The sequence below is a fragment of the Ranitomeya imitator genome, chromosome 1 (assembly GCF_032444005.1).
Source record: "Ranitomeya imitator isolate aRanImi1 chromosome 1, aRanImi1.pri, whole genome shotgun sequence".
In the NCBI taxonomy this organism is placed as follows: Eukaryota; Metazoa; Chordata; class Amphibia; order Anura; family Dendrobatidae; genus Ranitomeya; species Ranitomeya imitator.
In genome coordinates, this window is record NC_091282.1 from 296,471,496 (window position 1) to 296,492,492 (window position 20,997).

The window sequence follows — 20,997 nt, forward strand, 5'->3', positions numbered from 1 at the left end:
ATGGAAAGATCGCGTCCCTGCAGATCGGGTGAAAGGGTTAACTCCCATTTCACCCGATCTGCAGGGACAGGGGGAGTGGTAGTTTAGCCCAGGGGGGGTGGCTTCACCCCCTCGTGGCTACGATCGCTCTGATTGGCTGTTGAAAGTGAAACTGCCAATCAGAGCGATTTGTAATATTTCACCCATTATAACGGGTGAAATATTACAATCCAGCCATGGCCGATGCTGAAATATCATCGGCCATGGCTGGAAATACTAGTGTGCCCCCACCCCACCCCTCCGATCGCCCCCCCACCCCCCCGATCTGGCCGGTACACTGCTCCGGCTCCCCTCCGCCCTGTGCTCCGCTCCCCCCCGTGCTCGTGTCCGCTCCCCCCGTGCTCCAATCACCCCCCCGTGCTCCAATCACCCCCCCTGCACTCCGATCCACCCCCCCCCGTGCTCCGTTCCACCCCCCCGTGCTCCGTTCCAGCCCCCCCGTGCTCCGTTCCACGCCCCCCGCGCTCCGTTCCACCCCTCCCGCGCTCCGATTCCCCCCCCCGTGCTCCGATCCCCCCCCCCGTGCTCCGATCCCCCCCCCCGTGGTCCCCCCCCACCCTATCATACTTACCGATCCAGCCGTGGTCCCGTCCGTCTTCTCCCGGGCGCCGCCATCTTCCAAAATGGCGGGCGCATGTGCAGTGCGCCCGCCGAATCTGCCGGCCGGCAGATTCGTTCCAAAGTGCATTTTGATCACTGAGATATAATCTATCTCAGTGATCAAAATAAAAAAAATAATAAATGACCCCCCCCCTTTGTCACCCCCATAGGTAGGGACAATAAAAAAATAAAGAAATTTTTTTTTTCCACTAATGTTAGAATAGGGTTAGGGTTAGGGGTAGGGTTAGGGTTAGGGGTAGGGTTAGGGTTAGGGGTAGGGGTAGGGTTAGGGGTAGGGGTAGGGTTAGGGGTAGGGTTAGGGTTAGGGCTAGGGTTAGGGCTAGGGTTAGGGTTAGGAATGTGCACACGTATTCTGGTCCTCTGCGGATTTTTCCGCTGCGGATTTGATAAATCCGCAGTGCTAAACCGCTGCGGATTTATGGCGGATTTACCGCGTTTTTTTCTGCGCATTTCACTGCGGTTTTACAATTGCGATTTTCTATTGGAGCAGTTGTAAAACCGCTGCGGAATCCGCACAAAGAAGTGACATGCTGCGGAATGTAAACCGCTGCGTTTCCGTGCAGTTTTTCCGCAGCATGTGTACAGCGATTTTTGTTTCCCATAGGTTTACATTGAACTGTACACTCATGGGAAACTGCTGCGGATCCGCAGCGTTTTCCGCAGCGTGTGCACATACCTTTAGAATTAGGCTATGTGCACACGGTGCGGATTTGGCTGCGGATTCGCAGCAGTGTTCCATCAGGTTTACAGTACCATGTAAACATATGAAAAACCAAATCCGCTGTGCCCGTGATGCGGAAAATACCGCGCGGGAACGCTGCGTTGTATTTTCCGCAGCATGTGAATTCTTTGTGCGGATTCCGCAGCGTTTTACACCTGTTCCTCAATAGAAATCCGCAGGTGAAATCCGCACAAAAAACACTGGAAATCCGCGGAAAATCCGCAGGTAAAACACAGTGCCTTTTACCCGCGGATTTTTCAAAAATGGTGCGGAAATATCTCACACGAATCCGCAACGTGGGCACATAGCCTTAGGGTTAGGGTTGGAATTAGTGTTGTGGTTAGGGGTGTGTTGGGGTTAGGGTTGTGGTTAGGGGTGTGTTGGGGTTAGTGTTGTGGTTAGGGGTGTGTTGTGGTTAGGGTTGTGATTAGGATTATGGCTACAGTTGGGATTAGGGTTAGGGGTGTGTTGGGGTTAGTGTTGGAGTTAGAATTGAGGGGTTACCACTGTTTAGGCACATCAGGGGTCTCCAAACGCAACATGGCGCCACCATTGATTCCAGCCAATCTCGTATTCAAAAAGTCAAATGGTGCTCCCTCACTTCCGAGCCCTGACGTGTGCCCAAACAGTGGTTTACCCCCACATATGGGGTACCAGCATACTCAGGACAAACTGCGCAACAATTACTGGGGTCCAATTTCTCCTGTTACCCTTGTGAATCTAAAAAAATGCTTGCTAAAACATAATTTTTGAGGAAAGAAAAATGATTTTTTATTTTCACGGATCTGTGTTGTAAACGTCTGTGAAGCACTTGGGGGTTCAAAGTGCTCACCACATATCTAGATAAGTTCCTTGGGGGGTCTAGTTTCTAAAATGGGGTCACTTGTGGGGGGTTTCTACTGTTTAGGCACACCAGGGGCTCTGCAAACGCAACGTGACACCCGCAGACCATTCCATCAAAGTCTGCATTTCAAAAGTCACTACTCCCCTTCTGAGCCCCGACGTGTGCCCAAACAGTGGTTTACCCCCACATATGGGGTATCAGCGTACTCAGGAGAAACTGGACAACAACTTTTGGGGTCCAATTTCTCCTGTTACCCTTGGGAAAATAAAAAATTCTGGGCTAAATAATTATTTTTGAGGAAAGAAAACGTATTTATTATTTTCACGGCTCTGCATTATAAACTTCTATGAAGCACTTGGGGGTTCAAAGTGCTCACCACACATCTAGATAAGTTCCTTTCAGGGTCTAGTTTCCAAAATGGGGTCACTTGTGGGGGGTTTCTACTGTTTAGGCACATCAGGGGCTCTGCAAACGCAACGTGACGCCCGCAGAGCATTCCATCAAAGTCTGCATTTCAAAACGTCACTACTTCAATTCCAAGCCCCGGCATGTGCCCAAACAGTAGTTTACCCCCACATATGGGGTATCACCGTACTCAGGAGAAACTGGACAACAAATATTGGGGTCAAATTTCTCCTGTTACCCTTGGGAAAAATAAAAAACTCTGGGCTAAATAATTATTTTTGAGGAAAGAAAACGTATTTATTATTTTCACGGCTCTGCATTATAAACTTCTATGAAGCACTTGGGGGTTCAAAGTGCTCACCACACATCTAGATAAGTTCCTTTGGGGGTCTAGTTTCCAAAATGGGGTCACTTGTGGGGGGTTTCTACTGTTAAGCCACATCAGGGGCTCTGCAAACGCAACGTGACGCCCACAGAGCATTCCATCAAAGTCTGCATTTCAAAACGTCACTACTTCACTTCCGAGCCCCGGCATGTGCCCAAACAGTGATTTACCCCCACATATGGGGTATCAGCGTACTCAGGAGAAACTGGACAACAACTTTTGGGGTCAAATTTCTCCTGTTACCCTTGGGAAAATAAAAAATTGCAGGCTAAAAGATCATTTTTGAGAAAATAATTTTTTTTTTTTTTTCATGGCTCTGCGTTATAAACTTCTGTGAAGCACTTGGGGGTTCAAAGTCCTCACCACACATCTAGATTAGTTCCTTTGGGGGTCTAGTTTCTAAAATGGTGTCATTTCTGGGGGATCTCCAATGTTTAGGCACACAGGGGCTCTCCAAACGTGACATGGTGTCCGCTAATGATTGGAGCTAATTTTCCATTTAAAAAGCCAAATGGCGTGCCATCCCTTCCGAGCCCTGCCGTGCGCCCAAACAGTGGTTTACCCCCACATATGGGGTATCAGCGTACTCAGGACAAACTGGACAACAATATTTGGGGTCCAATTTCTCCTATTATCCTTGGCAAAATAGGAAATTCCAGGCTAAAAAATCATTTTTGAGGAAAGAAAAATTATTTTTTATTTTCATGGCTCTGCGTTATAAACTTCTGTGAAGCACCTGGGGGTTTAAAGTGCTCAATATGCATCTAGATAAGTTCCTTGGGGGGTCTAGTTTCCAAAATGGGGTCACTTGTGCGGGAGCTCCAATGTTTAGGCACACAGGGGCTCTCCAAACGCGACATGGTGTCCGCTAACAATTGGAGCTAATTTTCCATTCAAAAAGTCAAATGGCGCGCCTTCTCTTCCGAGCCCTGCCGAGTGCCCAAACAGTGGTTTACCCCCACATATGAGGTATCGGCGTACTCGGGAGAAATTGCCCAACAAATTTTATGATCCATTTTATCCTACTGCCCATGTGAAAATGAAAAAATTGAGGCGAAAAGAATTTTTTTGTGAAAAAAAAGTACTTTTTCATTTTTACAGATCAATTTGTGAAGCACCTGAGGGTTTAAAGTGCTCACTAGGCATCTAAATTAGTTCCTTGGGGGGTCTAGTTTCCAAAATGGGGTCACTTGTGGGGGAGCGCCAATGTTTAGGCACACAGGAGGTATCCAAACGCGACATGGTGTCCGCTAACGATGGAAATAATTTTTCATTCAAAAAGTCAAATGGCGCTCCTTCCCTTCCGAGCCTTACCATGTGCCCAAACAGTGGTTTACCTCCACATGTGAGGTATTGGTGTACTCAGGAGAAATTGCCCAACACATTTTAGGATCCATTTTATCCTGTTGCCCATGTGAAAATGAAAAAATTGAGGCTAAAAGAATTTTTTTGTGAAAAAAAAGTACTTTTTCATTTTTACGGATCAATTTGTGAAGCACCTGGGGGTTCAAAGTGCTCACTATGCATCTAGATAAGTTCCTTGGGGCGTCTAGTTTCCAAAATGGGGTCACTTGTGGGGGAGCTCCAATTTTTAGGCACACGGGGGCTCTCCAAACGTGACATGGTGTCCGCTAAAGAGTGGAGCCAATTTTTGATTCAAAAAGTCAAATGGCGCTCCTTCCCTTCCAAGCCCTGCCGTGCGCCAAAACAGTGGTTTACCCCCACATATGAGGTATCAGCGTACTCAGGACAAATTGGACAACAACTTTCGTGGTTCAGTTTCTCCTTTTACCATTGGGAAAATAAAAAAATTGTTGCTAAAAGATAATTTTTGTGACTAAAAAGTTAAATGTTCATTTTTTCCTTCCATGTTGCTTCTGCTGCTGTGAAGCACCTGAAGGGTTAATAAACTTCTTGAATGTGGTTTTGAGTACCTTGAGGGGTGCAGTTTTTAGAATGGTGTCACTTTTGGGTATTTTCAGCCATATAGACCCCTCAAACTGACTTCAAATGTGAGGTGGTCCCTAAAAAAAATGGTTTTGTAAATTTCGTTGTAAAAATGACAAATCGCTGGTCGAATTTTAACCCTTATAACTTCCTAACAAAAAAAAATTTTGTTTCCAAAATTGTGCTGATGTAAAGTAAACATGTGGGAAATGTTATTTATTAACTATTTTGTGTCACATATCTCTCTGGTTTAACAGAATAAAAATTCAAAATGTGAAAATTGCGAAATTTTCAAAATTTTCGCCAAATTTCCGTGTTTATCACAAATAAATGCAGAATTTATTGACCTAAATTTACCACTAACATGAAGCCCAATATGTCACGAAAAAACAATCTCAGAACCGCTAGGATCCGTTGAAGCGTTCCTGAGTTATTACCTCATAAAGGGACACTGGTCAGAATTGCAAAAAACGGCAAGGTCTTTAAGGTCAAAATAGGCTGGGTCTTGAAGGGGTTAAAACATTACAAAAAAGCCGCAAAACGGTTACTAATTCTATTTACCAAAAGATCTGGAAGACGTTCATCACATGGTGTGCTCCTGAACAACCTAACCCAGATAAACCAAACCTAGCCAAGATCCTGGATTTTCTACAAGATGGGCTGGAGAAGGGTCTCAGACCCAGCACCCTCAAGGTACAAGTGGCAGCCTTGAGCTTTTATTTTGACCAGTCTTTAGCTGACCATAGATGGGTAAGAAGATTCATGACGGCGGCATCCCGCATATCTCCAAGACCCATAAATATAGTTCCATCCTGGGACCTGAATATAGTCCTGAAAGGACTTACACTGCCACCATTTGAACCCTTATCTTCCATAACATGGATAAACTCGCTTGGAAAACCACCTTCCTGGTAGCCATAACAGCCAGAAGAGTGGGTGAACTACAAGCCCTGTCAATCAATGAGCCCTACATGAAGATTCTTCAGGACAGGCTTATCCTGCGATTAGACCCATCCTTTCTCCCAAAGGTCGTCTCCGATTTCCACAAATCGCAGGAGATAATTCTTCCATCATTCTATCAAGAACCAAAGAATGAGGAAGAGGAACATTTCCATACTTTGGATGTTCGAAGAATGGTACTCTATTATCTTCATGCATCAGAGAAGATTAGAAAGGATCAAAATCTGTTTATTCATCTTCTCGGCCAGAATAAAGGGAAGAAGACTTCCAGATCCACAATTGCAAATTGGATCAAAAGAGCAATCCTGGAGGCTTATCAAATTCAAGGCCTTCCACCACCAGAAAAGAGCTCACAGCCCATTCTACTAGAGCAACAGCTGTCTCCTGGGCCGAGAAAGCCAGTGCTTCCATCGAGCAAATTTGCAGAGCGGCTACGTGGTCCTCGGTCCATACGTTCTCCAAACATTACAGGCTTGACCTGATGTCAAAAGAAGACTTAGCCTTCGGAGAAAAAGTCCTTAGTGCTGTAGTCCCTCCCTAAAAATTACTCTTGGGTACTGCTCCAGGTGTGCTGTCGTGGGGGGTTACTAGAGAAAATAGAATTATTCTTACCGTTAATTCGGTTTCTAGTAACCCACCACGACAGCAGGAGTAATCCCTCCCTTTGCTTAATATACGTTCTGAAAAGAATAAATATAATTTGAAGCATTCATTCTCCTGTGGTCCTTTATAATAACACTGAGGGGAGGATGAGGGAGGGGTTATTTAACCTCTTGTCATTTCCTGTCCCTATTAGGAAAGGGGTAACATCCTCCAGGTGTGCTGTCGTGGTGGGTTACTAGAAACCGAATTAACGGTAAGAATAATTCTATTTTTTTCTGCCCTCACTGTATAGTGCAACCTCCACACACACAATATAGTGCAGCAGAGACACACGCACATAAACACACACAAATACTTACCTATCCTCCTTATCCCCCTGCTGCTCTGGCTTCTGCAGAGCATCTCATCAGCTCGACTGCTGGCACACCTCTAAGGCAAAAGGGGAGTTACATAGTTACATAGTTATTAAGGTTGAAGGAAGACTTTAAGTCCATCTAGTTCAACCCATAGCCTAACCTAACTTGCCCTAACATGTTGATCCAGAGGAAGGCAAAAAAAAACCCATGTGGCAAAGAGTAAGCTCCACCTTGGGGAAAAAAATTCCTTCCCGACTCCACATATGGCAATCAGACTAGTTCCCTGGATCAACGCCCTATCAAGGAATCTAGTGTATATACCCTGTAACATTATACTTTTCCAGAAATGTATCCAGTCCCCTCTTAAATTTAAGTAATGAATCACTCATTACAACATCATATGGCAGAGAGTTCCATAGTCTCCCTGCTCTTACAGTAAAGAATCCGCGTCTATTATGCTTAAACCTTTTTTCCTCCAAACGTAGAGGATGCCCCCTTGTCCCTGTTTCAGGTCTATGATTAAAAAGATCATCAGAAAGGTCTTTGTACTGTCCCCTCATATATTTATACATTAACATAAGATCACCCCTTAGTCTTCGTTTTTCCAAACTAAATAGCCCCAAGTGTAATAACCTATCTTGGTATTGCAGATCCCCCAGTCCTCTAATAACCTTGGTCGCTCTTCTCTGCACCCGCTCCAGTTCAGCTATGTCTTTCTTATACACCGGAGACCAGAACTATGCACAGTATTCTAAGTGTGGTCGAACAAGTGACTTGTATAGAGGTAAAATTATGTTCTCCTCATGAGCATCTATGTCTCTTTTAATGCATCCCATTATTTTATTTGCCTTTGTAGCAGCTGCCTGACACTGGCCACTGAATATGAGTTTGTCATCCACCCATACACCCAGGTCTTTTTCATTGACGGTTTTGCCCAGAGTTTTAGAATTAAGCACATAATTATACATCTTATTACTTCTACCCAAGTGCATGACCTTACATTTATCCCCATTAAAGCTCATTTGCCATTTATCAGCCCAAGCTTCTAGTTTACATAAATCATCCTGTAATATAAAATTGTCCTCCTCTGTATTGATTACCCTGCAGAGTTTAGTGTCATCTGCAAATATTGAAATTCTACTCTGAATGCCCCCTACAAGGTCATTAATAAATATGTTAAAAAGAAGAGGGCCCAATACTGACCCCTGTGGTACCCCACTGCTAACCGCTACCCAGTCAGAGTGTGCTCCATTAATAACCACCCTTTGTTTCCTATCCCTGAGCCAGCTCTCAACCCACTTTCACATATTTTCCCCTATCCCCATTATTCTCATTTTATGTATCAACCTTTTGTGTGGCACCGTATCAAAAGCTTTTGAAAAGTCCATATTCACTACATCTACTGGGTTCCTTTGGTCCAGTCCGGAACTTACCTCTTCATAGAAACTGATCAAATTAGTCTGACATGAACGGTCCTTAGTAAACCCATGCTGATACTGGGTCATGAGGTTATTCCTCTTCAGATATTCCAGTATATCATCCCTTAGAATGCCCTCCAGGATTTTACCCCCAGTAGAGGTTAAGCTTACTGGCCTATAGTTTCCGAGTTCAGTTTTTGTTCCCTTTTTGAATATTGGCACCACATTTGCTGTACGCCAGTCCTGTGGTACAGACCCTGTTATTATGGAGTCTTTAAAGATTAAAAATAATGGTCTATCAATAACTGTACTTAATTCCTGCAGTACTCGAGGGTGTATCCCATCCGGGCCCGGAGATTTGTCAATTTTAGTGATTTTTAGACGCCGCCGCACTTCCTGCTGAGTTAAGCAGGTGACATTTAATGGGGAATTTTTATCACTAGACATTTTGTCTGCCATGGGATTTTCTTGTGTAAATACTGATGAAAAAGTCATTTAGCATATTGGCTTTTTCCTCATCCTCATCCACCATTTCACCCAGACTATTTTTAAGGGGGCCAACACTATCATTTTTTAGTTTCTTACTATTTATGTAGTTAAAGAATATTTGGGGATTATTTTTACTCTCTCTGGCAATGAGTCTCTCTGTCTCAATCTTTGCTGCCTTGATTTGCTTTTTACAGAATTTATTTAATTTTTTGTATTTATTTAATGCCTCCTCACTACCTACTTCCTTTAATTCTCTAAATGCTTTCTTTTTGTCACTAAAGTGATGCTTTCAACTTTCTACGATGCCGATATGTTGATTGCGTGATGCGGGGGAGAGGGGGTCAGCCCCAGGCCCCTCTTATTCAGGGGCCCAATAGCAGCCGTGTTGTGTGTCGCTATTAGCGACACTCCACTGGCTGGGGGCCCCTGAAGGAGCTGGGGCCCTAGGTGGCTGCCAGGTCTGCCTGCCCCTAATGCCGGCCCTGCTGTCATGGCATCAGAAAACCCCAAAATGAAGAGGTGTCTGACGTGTCGCCCAAAATGGAAGTATTCCTCCTCCTTGTAACATAAAATAAAATGCCGAAAGTGTTTTTACCTTTTTAAATTGTTCCAGAAAATGAAGTAGTTTTGAGGTATCGTATATACTCGAGTATAAGCCGACCCCCCCTAAGTTTGCCACAAAAAACTGGGAAAACTTATTGACTCGAGTATAAGCCTAGGGTGGAAAATGCAGCAGCTACCGGTGAATTTCAAAAATAAAAATAGTATATTCATTATTGCCCCATAGATGCTCCATATAAAGCTGTGCCATATATAATGCTCCATACCATTGATTATTGCCCCATAGATTATCCATATATAGTTGTGCCATATAGAATGCTCTGCACCGTTCATTATGGCCCCATAGATGCTCCATATAAAGCTGTGCCATATATGCTCTGCACTGTTCATTTGTGCCCATAGATGCTCATTATAAAGCTGTGCCAAAAATGCTCTGCACCGTTCATTATGGCCCCATAGATGCTCATTATAAAGCTGTGCCCTATATGCTCTGCACCGTTCATTATGGCCCCATAGATGCTCATTATAAAGCTACCCCATATAGAATGCTCTGCACCGTTCAGTTTGGCCCCATAGATGCTCCACATAAATCTGTGCCATATATAACGCTGCTGCTGCTGCAATAAAAAAAACACACATACTCACCTCTCTTGCTTGCAGCTCCCAAGCGTCCGGTCCCGGCGTCTCTGCGCACTGACTGTTCAGGCAGAGGGCGGCGCGCACACTATATGCGTCATCGCGCCCTCTGACCTGCACAGACAGAGCGGAGAGACGCCGGGAAGATGGAGCGGCGCCCGGCGTGTGGATCGTGGACAGGTAAATATGACATACTTACCTGCTCCCGGCGCGGTCCCTGGCTCCTTCTCCTGGACAGCTGGTCTCCGGGTGCCGCAGCTTCTTCCTCTGTCATCAGTCACCGTTACCGCTGATTAGAGAAATGAATATGCGGCTCCACCCCTGTGGGAGTGGAGTCCATATTCATAAGTTTAATGAGCGGTCCCACGTGACCGGTGTACAGGGGAAGAGCTGCGGCACCCGAAGATAGTGTGATGGGCAGGGGGAGCGTCAGGATCGCCGGGACTAGGTAAGTATGCCTCAGACCTCCCCCCCCCCCCCCCCCCCCTCACCCGCCGACCCTGCCACAGACCGTGACTCGAGTATAAGCCGAGAGGGGCCCTTTTAGCCCAAAAATTTGGGCTGAAAATCTCGGCTTATACTCGAGTATATATGGTATTTTTTTTCCAACAAGTTAGTGCAATTACACATTTTATACACATGTGCACACGTTACAGAATTGCAGTGGAAATTTCCGTGGCAATTCTGCAACTCCCTGCCGTGAGAAATACGCATGCAGAATTGGCATGCATATTCCCGCTAAACACAAGCGTTTTACAAGCGTAATTAGCTTGCAGAATATTACTTTTCCAAGCGATCTGTAGCATCGCTTGGAAAACTGATTGACAGGTTGGTCACACTTGTCAAACATAGTGTTTGACAAATGTGACCAACCTTTTACTATTGATGCTGCCTATGCAGCATCAATAGTAAAAAGATGTATAATGTTAAAAAAAAAAAAATGTGATATTCTCACCTTCTGGCGGCTCTAGCAGCCTTCCGGCTCCTCACGATGCTCCCGTTCCCAGCAATGCCTCACGGCAATGACCCCAGATGACGTACGGCCTCGCGAGACCGCTACGTCATCACAGGTCATTGTCGCGAGGCATTACTGGGAACGGGAGCATCGTGAGGAGCTGGAAGGCTGCTAGAGCCGCCAGAAGGTGAGAATATCACAATTTTTTTTTTTTTAACAGGGATATGGTTCCCAGGGCCTGGAGGAGAGTCTCCTGTCCTCCACCCTGGGTACCAACTGCACATAATCCGCTTACTTCCCGCATGGTGGGTATAGCCACATGCCGGAAGTAAGCAGATCAATGCATTCCTATGTGTGCGGAATCCCCGCGATTCCGCACAAAGAATGAACATGCTGCGTTTTTTTCCGGAATGCAATTCCGCTGCGGAAAAAACGCAGCATGTGCACAAAAAATGCGGAATGCATTAAAAATGATGGGGTGCTTATGTAAGCGTCTTATAGAGTTTTTTCCGGCGGAAAACGGCCAAAAAAACACGAAAAATCCTGAACGTGTGCACATAGCCTAAGCGGCCCCAATCAAGTTCCAAAGAAATTCAAGCTGTCCTGCAGGCTCAGGGTGCATCAGTGTCAGTGCAAACTATCAGTCGACATTTCAATGAAATTAAACATAGCAGGAGACCAAGGAATATTCTGCTGCTGACACAGAGACCTAAAAAAGCTAGACTGCAGTATGCCAAAATGTGAGAGTAGTCAAATATCCTTCTGGGAATGTGTCTTGTGGACAGATGAGATCAAGATAGAGCTTTTTGACACCGCACATCATTCTGCTCACCGAAAACGGAATGTCTACAGTCAAATATGGTGGAGGTCTAAAGATGTTTTGGTGTTGTTTTGCTGCCTCTGGCACTGGGTGCCTTGTCTGTGCAAGCCATCATGAAATTTGAAGATTTCCAAAGGATTTTAGGTTGCAATTTAGTGCCTAGTATTAGAAAGCTGGTTTTATGTCCTGGGTCTTCCAACAGGACCATGACCCCAAGCATACTTCAAGAAGCACCCAGAAATGGAGGTAAACAAAGCACTATAGAGTTCTGAAGTGGCCAGCAATCATTCCAGATCTAAATCCCATTGAACACTTGATCTTAAAATTGCTGTTGGAAGAAGGCGCCCGTCACATTTTAGAGACCTGAAGGAGTTTGCAAAACCAGTCCAAAATTACAGTGGAGTTGTAAAAGGCTTGTTGATGGTTATAGGAAGCAATTGATTGCAGATATTTATTCCAAAGGGTGTGCAACCAAATATTAAGTTGAAGGTGCCAACAATTTTGTCTGGCCAATTTTTGTGGTTTCGTGTGAAATTATGTCCAATTTGCCTTCTTCCTTTGCTTTTTTTTGTGTTCCAATACACAAAGGAAATATACACGTGTATAACAAAACGTGTAATTGCAATAATTTACTGGAAGAAACACCGTATTTTGCATGTTACAAAACACAGCGGACCATAAAACGCACCCCAAAGTTTAGGGTGGAAAATCTGAATTTTTTTTTTTTTTAAATAAAGTGCTGGTGCGTCTTTTATTCCATTTTAACTGTAGCTTATCCGTGGGGCTGCTGTCGTTGAGAGGGGTCATAGGAAGCAGGGTTGCTGCTTTGGGAGGCCGACTGTGGCTGGAGTGGGATGATGCTGTGGGGCCTGGGATCTCAGAAGGTGTTGATGCTGGTGAGCGGAGTCCATTTTTCCTATGATATCCCTGCTGTGGGCTTCTGGCAAATGACTGCCAGAGGCGAAGCATGCACAGATTGAGATGTCTGGAGGCGAGATCTCGTCTACTGAGATTCCAATCTGCGCATGTGCCACCTCTGAGGGCCATTTTCCCGAAGCCCACCGCAGGAATATTATAGTAAAAATGTACTCCATTCACCGGATCCTACACCTGAGTTCGCAGGCACCGTAGCATCGCACTGCTACTGTCAGCCTCCTTAATTGGCGAACCTGCTGCCCACCATTGAGATCCCTTTTGAATTGTAAGAATAATAACCATTTCCTCTGAAATTTGGAGGAAAATAAGTGCGTCAAAATAAAAAAATCGAGAAATCAAAAAATAATGTAATTTTCTGGAACAATTTCAAGGGTGGCCACACTTTCGGCCATAACTGTACCATGTGAGTTCTCGGTCAATCAGCTACCGCTATCGGGCTGCTGTGCTCTCTGTTCCTTCAGACAAACCACGACAAGCAGAAGACACTGAGTTGATGATAAGTTGCAGTTGTAGGGGAACCCTTTAATGGATAGTTTGCTGATAAAACCTTGATTTTTACCTGTAAGATCATGAAGCTATTAAATTCTGTATGAAAACGTGTGGCTTGGTATTTGCCCACAGCCTGTTTTGCTGTGTGGGGGTTTACCTTGTAATTTGCTCATTGGCCGTATACATTTATATAATGTTGCCGTTTTTCATATTAACAGTGAAGGAATATTGCGTTTGCTGAAATGTGACATTAGCTTTAGTGAACAGATTATGGAGATTAGCTGTCAGCCAAAAGGGTGTTCAGCAGATTAGATTTAGAGAGGGCTTACAAAATTAAACTCCTTTAAAATTTCATTTTTATTTGAAGATACTAAAATATTCCAACCAAAAACCCCAACCCAATTGTGCATGGAGCGCCACTGCCGTGCTGAATTATGGAGCCAACCTCCGTTGGTAGGAAGGATAAACCTTAGGGATACTGTAAGTGCAGCGCCCCAGAGACCTGGTCGTTGCAGTAATATCGCTCTGCCACTAAGGGGAGTGATGGTACGTCTGATGGCACTAAAGGACCATGTATCACAAGCACACATTACACTTCACACTCCGGCCACTAGGGGGAGCAAAAGGTTTTATTTATTAGGCCACTCCTCACACTGGTAAAACTAGGGTTGGATAGGAAGTTGGGACAGAAGCTGACTGGGTTTTGCCCAGGCAACATCCCGCGGCAGGGGGTGTTGCGGGGGAGACTTCAGAGGAGTCCCTGTCAGGCGTGGGAGAAGACTTAGCGACAAGAACAGAACGTAACGGAACCGCGCCTGCACTACCTTGCGGCGGTATCCTTAGAAAGGACACGAAGCGAAGGATATTGTGGACAGTGAGAAACGAGATCAAGCATAAAGGAGAGCCAGTAGGAGTCGTGCCCCGAGAACGGCAACATCTTACTGAGGCGCGTAGCCGGTGCCTGGAACACCAAGGAAGTAACTGACTTTATGCCTTACTTCAAATACCGCAGGACAGTTAATTATAGGTTGGCTGTCTACCTTACATCACCTAAGCAGGCATAGGGGCAACCGTGGAGAGGGGCGTCTCTAGGGTCCCGGAAGAGCTCCAAGCCTACCCTTCACACGGGTGCGTCCTAGCCATAACAGACTTGGGGGACGGAGAATAGAAAGAATGAGAACAGAAGTTGTGAGGACTATCCCGAATGCTCAGCAGGGAAGCACTACAACACACAGGCGCTAGTGGTAGGCAACGATTTCCACCTGCAAAGGGAACTCTGGATGTGCCTTCGGACCGGCCGGTCTCAGACAGCCCTGTTAACTGTGCTCTGGATTGAGGATCCTGAAGTCATCAGTAAAGAGACTGCAACCCTGTGTCCTCATTATTGTCTGCACCTCACACCATCACCATCCACATTACTGGGAAGCCCTGGGGACATACTTCACCTGTGGGAAGGTATACCATCTAGCTGCCATCACATCACCCCAGTGGACCCCAAACAGCGTTGGTCACCCTGACCGAATACCACAGGTGGCGTCACGAAACCTTGACAGACTTGTATCACCTTTTATTGGACGCCCCTTAGCAGGGTCACGGACCGGGTCCTGCCACCGTGACATCCCCAGAACTGAGCCAGAGAGGACCGGTATCGAGTAACCCGAGGCCCTGCGTCTGGGGGCGCTCCAACTTGAGTGTAGAAACATTTTTCATCAAGTATAATTGTATACATTCTTTAATCTTCTCCATTAAACTTGGCGTATACTTTCAAAATTATCTATTATCAGATGAACAATTGTTAAGGTACCCATACCCTTAGTCCTTTTCATTATTTTGTATTGAATATTGTTGCGTCCACCTGTGAGGGACCCCTAGGTAAACGGAGGGATAGACGACTTGTGAGTGGGGGTGCCACTGACACATTGATTTGGGGTGTACATCTCCATGGACAGGAAGGGTGAATATAGGGGATTATATCTCTTTTTGAGCTGTTTATTGAAAGGTTTACCTTCAACTTTGCACTGCATTCACTTTCGAGGATGGAGTTTTCGCTGGAATATTTTAAGATCTTTGAATAAAATTGAAATTTTAATGGTTCTAATTGTATTGGTTCGATACCCTGATTTAGATCCTTCTGTGTAAATTTAGAGAGGGATTAGAGGAGTATATAGCACTGGGAAATAAGTGTGACACGTCCTGTCTGCAGCAACAAAAAACATAAATGCTGTACCTTTTTATGAACTTGCTGCATTTTTTTTTTAAATATATACACATTAATGTCACATTTTATTTTAATCTTCAAATTACCCCTCAATATATATTCTCTAGAACCTGCAAAAAATCATCCAGAGGGACTTCTTCCCAGATGTGGAGAAGCTCCGTTCTCAGAAAGAATATTTAGAAGCAGAAGAATGCGGGGATCTGGAAAAAATGAGACAAATCGCAATCAAGATTGGCACCTCTGGGAGAGGCTCTCGAGAATCCCCATTACCTTGTAAGTAAAAAAATGTCCTGGCTATTAAATCATGGTTTTGATATTAGTTTGAGCACATTAAAATGATCTGTCACACGATTCATGATCATGAAATCAGAGCCTGGCTGGTTTTCTGCAGCTAGGTATGTTTTCTCTACAACAATCCCACGTATTTAGATATTATTTCTTCATCTCCCTCTTTCTCCAGATGTAACGCCAGCCACATTTGAGACGCCTCTTGGAGTTCCTGGAACACCCTCATTTACCGCTAAACACAGAGAAGGAGAAGAAGGTAAGACTTTCTACAGGAACTAGTTTCTTGGCTAATATTGGTCAGGCTGGGATACACTTTTAGTCCCCTAGAAATGAAAAAGTTATCATTTTGCACCCAGTTGTTACATGTTCCAGCATCTATCATATATACTTCCTAATAACCATATAGAGAGTAGTCTCATTAAAGTTATCACCTGCCTACACAATACTGTAGAGAATAAATGTGATCGCTGGGACCCCTAGTAAGCCCAAGAACAGAGGTCCTACAATTCCATTTCCCTGATCAGTACTGTTTTACTTCTATGAAAAAACTAAAAAGAATGTGACAAATGTAAAGTTAAAGGGAACCTGTCACCCCCAAAATTGCGGGTGAGGTAAGCCCACCGTCATCAGGGGCTTATCTACAGCATTCTGAAATGCTATATATAAGGCCCCGATGTATCCTAAAAGATGAGAAAGAGCGGTTAGATTATACTCACCCAGGGGCTTCCCGCCGTTGGTCCGGGTCCGACGCCTTCCATCTTCATCAGGTGACGTCTTCTTCTGGTCTTCACGCTGCGGCTCCGGCACAAGCGTACTTTGTCTGTCCTGTTGAGGGCAGAGCAAAGTACTGCAGTGCGCAGGCCCTCAACAGGGCAGACAAAGTACGCCTGTGCCGGAGCCGCAGCGTGAAGACAAGAAGAGGACGTCATCTGATGAAGATGGGAGACGCCGGACCCGGACCAACAGCGGGACCGCCCCTGGTTAGTATAATCTAACATCTTTTTCTCATCTTTTAGGATCCATCTGGGGCTTATCTACAGCATTACAGAATTCTGTAGATAAGCCCCTGATGCCGGTGGGCTTACCTCACCCGCGATTTTGGGGGTGACAGGTTCCCTTTAAGATTTGGACCCCCTGTGACAAGGAATGCATATTGTGGTTATGAGTGTGAACATCAATTGCTGTTTATTGAATATTAATGCCGCAAATGGCAAAAAAACAAATCATCAAGGATACAGCGTACTGTGATTTGTAGATTTGAAGAAAACCACAAACGATGCCCAAAAGTGCTAATTTGTATCACATTGTACAAAATACTTATTTTTGTTCATAAACATCCTAAAAATGGAAAGAGGCCTTTAAGGGGTGTTCCTGTTGAATGCAAATAAAGCTTCATGTCTAGTTATGAGCGAATATACTCGTTACTCGAGATTTCTCAAGCACGCTCGGGGGTCTTCCGAGTATTTTTTAGTGGTCGGAGATTTAGGTTTTCTTGCTGCAGCTGAATGATTTACATCTGTTAGCCAGCATAAGTACCTGTGGGGGTTGCCTGGTTGCTAGGGAATCACCACATATAATCAAGCTGGCTGAGATGTAAATCATTCAGCTGTGGCAAGATAAACTAAATCTCCGAGCACTAAAAAATACTCGGAGGACACCCGAGCGTGCTCGGGAAATCTCGATACCTACAGATATAAAGTAGGCAAACTATTAGGGCAGAAGAAGGAATTCTGCTGCTGGTGTATTTTTATAAACCTTATTGAAATTATACTTTATGAACAATTAAAAAGGCGAGGTATGTATGAATCCAAATATACAGGGCTAAAAGCACAAAGTTCTACTAAAACAAGAAAACAATACACGGGAGATGCTTTTTGAACTGCTATGGTCTTAGCCTGGCTGTTACAAAAGTACATACGGGTCTAAGACACACGTCACCTGAGTAACAGTTTCCGGTAAATGGGATATATATTGTGAATTTTCCTGGAAGAAGTGGAAGATTTTATTTGCAACACGAAGTGCTGGCAAATGATTGGACCCTCTGACAAAATATACAAGGAGTATGGTATAAAAATCCCGTTCTCATAGGTGTTGAGCAGTTGCACTTATATTTGAGCTACAGAGTGGTCTAGTGTCCAACTTGTTAATTGTCTATTTTATATAGTAGGTGAGTAAAATGTGGCACCTTTTGTCTCTTTACTTTCTGACTTTTGTACATTGAACTGTGACAGCCATCCAGAAATGTCTTACGAAATATTAATATTTTGCAGGGGATGGTGAGAAGACGGAGGATGGTGAGGAGCTTCCAAGCCTGGATAACTTTTTAGCAAAACACACAAGCGAGGACAATGCCTCTTTTGAACAGATAATGGAGGTGGCAAAAGAGAAGGAGCGGGCGAAGAATTCCTGGCTTTATGAAGCCGAGGAAGAGTACAAACAGGTATACGAAATACATTATGTAAGCAGTCAAACTCCTTTTTTAATTATGTAATACAGGGATTTCTTTATCGCCTCTCATTGGGGGACACAGGAATCATGGGTGTATGCTGCTGCCACTAGGAGGCTGACACTGCACAAAAAAAGCTAGCTCCTCCTCTGCAGTGTACACCCCACTGACTGTCATTATACACTCCAGTTTAGCTTAGTGTCAGTAGGAGGTGGACACGGGTCTTTCATTAGACCCTTATCTACCTCAATGTGCGTCGTTTCTTTTCAGGTTTTTCCGGAGGGATACAGGGTGAACAGTCACACCTGTAGTCCCACAATTCGGACTATGAGTATGGCGTGTACTGCCACCCCGTATCCTCATAGATCCTTCTGCAGGACCAAGAGCCTAGCACACCAGCGTGCTTAGAAGTCCGGTCCTGGATCCGTCCCCCACCCACTCGCCTACCAGAGCTTGTCGGTTGCGGAGACGAGGATGTCCATCAGCTCCCTGGACGTCTCATCCCTTCTAGGTTAGTACCGGCGTGGGATGTTTTAGGTAAGTATTTCCCTCCTAGATCCACAAAAGGGGGTGCCTTATTTAAGGGGTTTTCAGATGCGGGTCATCTTACCTGCAAGGCAGAGGTAAAGCTTTTTTCCTCGAGCATTGGGTCCCATCTCTTTCAGCCACCTCACCGCTTCCGTGGCTGCGGCCGCCCTGCCCCCTGTTCCGGCGCGGCTGCTTTTTCTGACTACCGCGCCGCTTCTGACTACGTGACCGCTCTGTTCCGGCCGCTCTAACAGCGGCCACCTTGCACCAACGCGGCCTTCTCTGGCCGCCGCACCGCCTGCGGCTGCCCGGCTCCGGCCGCTGTATGCGGCCATTCACTCTTTTCTTCAGTGCGGCGGGTTTGCCAAGCCGCCGCATCGCTTCGGGTCCCTGCGGCTGCGCTCCTCCGGCCGCTGTCGGCGGCCGTTCATCCTGTCTTCAGCGCGGCGGCTTGCCAGGCCGCCACACCGCTTTGGGCCTGCGGCGGCGCTGCTCCGGCCGCGGTGTGCGGCCGCTCAGCTGCCGTGCCGCTTCCTTCCTCCGCGGCCTGTAAGGCTCCCTCTCCGGTCACCTATCTAATTTAAGCCCCGGCTTCTGCCCGGGCCTAATTCCGGTGCCGGACTCCGCCCCCTTTCTTCTCTCATCGGGCGGGCTTTTCTCCCGCCCGACATTTTCACTGCGGCCCGCCTTCTCTCCGCCCACCGGCCCCATCTTGGGACTCCTTCACATGCACAAGTCCTCTCCTCCACAGACATCTGTCGCATCTCAGGAGCCCATACCGCGGTCACATCCGCAGATCGTTCCAATTTGCGGCAGGAGCCCATACCACCCTCCTGCCTAAAGGACTTCTTCTCACCGGAGGCCCATCCCATCAAGCCGAACAGCGTCCTCCGGATTCCGTTTTTCATCTGCTGTGAGTATCTGCACTGCAGACTGGCCCCCACCCCTGGCTGGGTTTCCTCTCTGTCACAAATTGTGTCGGATCTGACACGGGTGTCTCAAACTCTGGTGTCCGTGCTGGACCGATATCCCCTGCAGCCCACCGCAGTAGCAGCGGGTCGCAAGAAGCTCCGTCCGAGCCCTCCATTGCAAACCGCAAAAGGTCCAGACAGGAACGCCGGTCTGAGTCCTCTTCACGCTCCATCTCACCACACGGTCCTTCTCTGCCGTCGACCTTCCTCCGGTCCTCCTCTCCTGAGTCAGGCGAGGCGTTCTCAGATGCGCCCTCGGAGAATATTTCGGAGCTGGATTCGAACCAAATCGCTACCATGAGGGATATGGTTCAGAATCTCATTGGAGCAATAAATCAAACCTGTGGCATCAAGGAGTCCGCTACGGAACCCGCAGATCAGGCGGTTTACTTTAGACGGGCTAAACCACCTTCCAAGTTTTTCGCTCCTCACCTGGAATTCGAGGAGCTTATGACCAGAGAAAGGGAGAACCCGACCAGACGCTTTCAGAGAGGAAAGCGACTTGGCGTTTTATACCCCTTTTCTCCGGAGCTCACGACTAATTGGACGGCTTCCCCTTCGGTGGATCCTCCGGTTTCCAGACTGTCCACCAGCACAGTCCTTCCACTGTCCGGCGGAGCATCTCTAAAGGACTCTTTCGCGAAGTCAGCCTTTGAAGCGTCCTCAGCTAGTCTTTGCCCAGGCCTTTGCTTCGACTTGGGTTTTAAAATCCATATCCAAGTGGGCCAAACAACTCCGTCAGGGCATTCTGGACGGGGCTCCACCCGGCCAGCTGGGGGAACTTGCCAATCAGATTTCTCACGCAGGTGAATAGGTCTCCGCCTCCTTGGATGCCGCGTCTTGTGCGGCTCAGGCGCCCAGCAACGCGGTTGCCATCCGCCGGACCGTTTGGCTTAAGGCCTGGCAGGCGGATTTGTCTTCTAAAAAGTCCCTTACCAGCCTGCCTTTTCAGGGGTCTCGTCTCTTTGGTTCTAAGCTGGACCAAATCATCAAGGACGCCACCAGGGGGCACAAGTTCTCTTCTTCCCCAGGCCAAACCTCGTCTTCCTCCCCCTAGGCGTCATTTTCGGTCTTTTCGGCCTTTTCGTCGCTTCGTGACGACAAACTCTTTTCCCCAGCAGCAACAGAGGTCACAGGCACTTCAGGAGAAGAGGACAGTATTCTTTAGGCCCACTCCTTCCTGGCGTCCTCGCTACTCCCAGGGTGGATCCTCCAGACCCAGGACTGGAAGGTCCACCTCGGCATGACTCTCTGCAAGATCCCAACCCACCTCACTGGCTGGGCGGCCGTCTCCTCTTCTTCAGGGACGTCTGGATCTCCTCAGTAGATGACGCATGGGTCAGGGAAGTTTTATCCTCGGG

The 20,997-nt window shown here is 46.4% G+C and overlaps 1 protein-coding gene across 2 annotated transcripts in view; it reads left to right on the forward strand.

Annotated features, from left to right (window-relative positions):
- Positions 1 to 20,997, forward strand: part of ESS2 (ess-2 splicing factor homolog) — a 63,244-nt gene that overhangs the window by 28,659 nt on the left and 13,588 nt on the right. The window contains exons 2-5 of one of the 2 annotated variants that reach the window (XM_069756838.1): positions 7,532 to 7,665; positions 15,511 to 15,676; positions 15,864 to 15,947; positions 17,962 to 18,131. In XM_069756838.1, the coding sequence (XP_069612939.1) occupies positions 7,621 to 7,665; positions 15,511 to 15,676; positions 15,864 to 15,947; positions 17,962 to 18,131 (465 nt within the window). In that variant the 5' untranslated portion in view covers positions 7,532 to 7,620. The remainder of the gene's footprint in view (positions 1 to 7,531; positions 7,666 to 15,510; positions 15,677 to 15,863; positions 15,948 to 17,961; positions 18,132 to 20,997) is intronic. The other variant, XM_069756848.1, reaches the window with a different exon arrangement.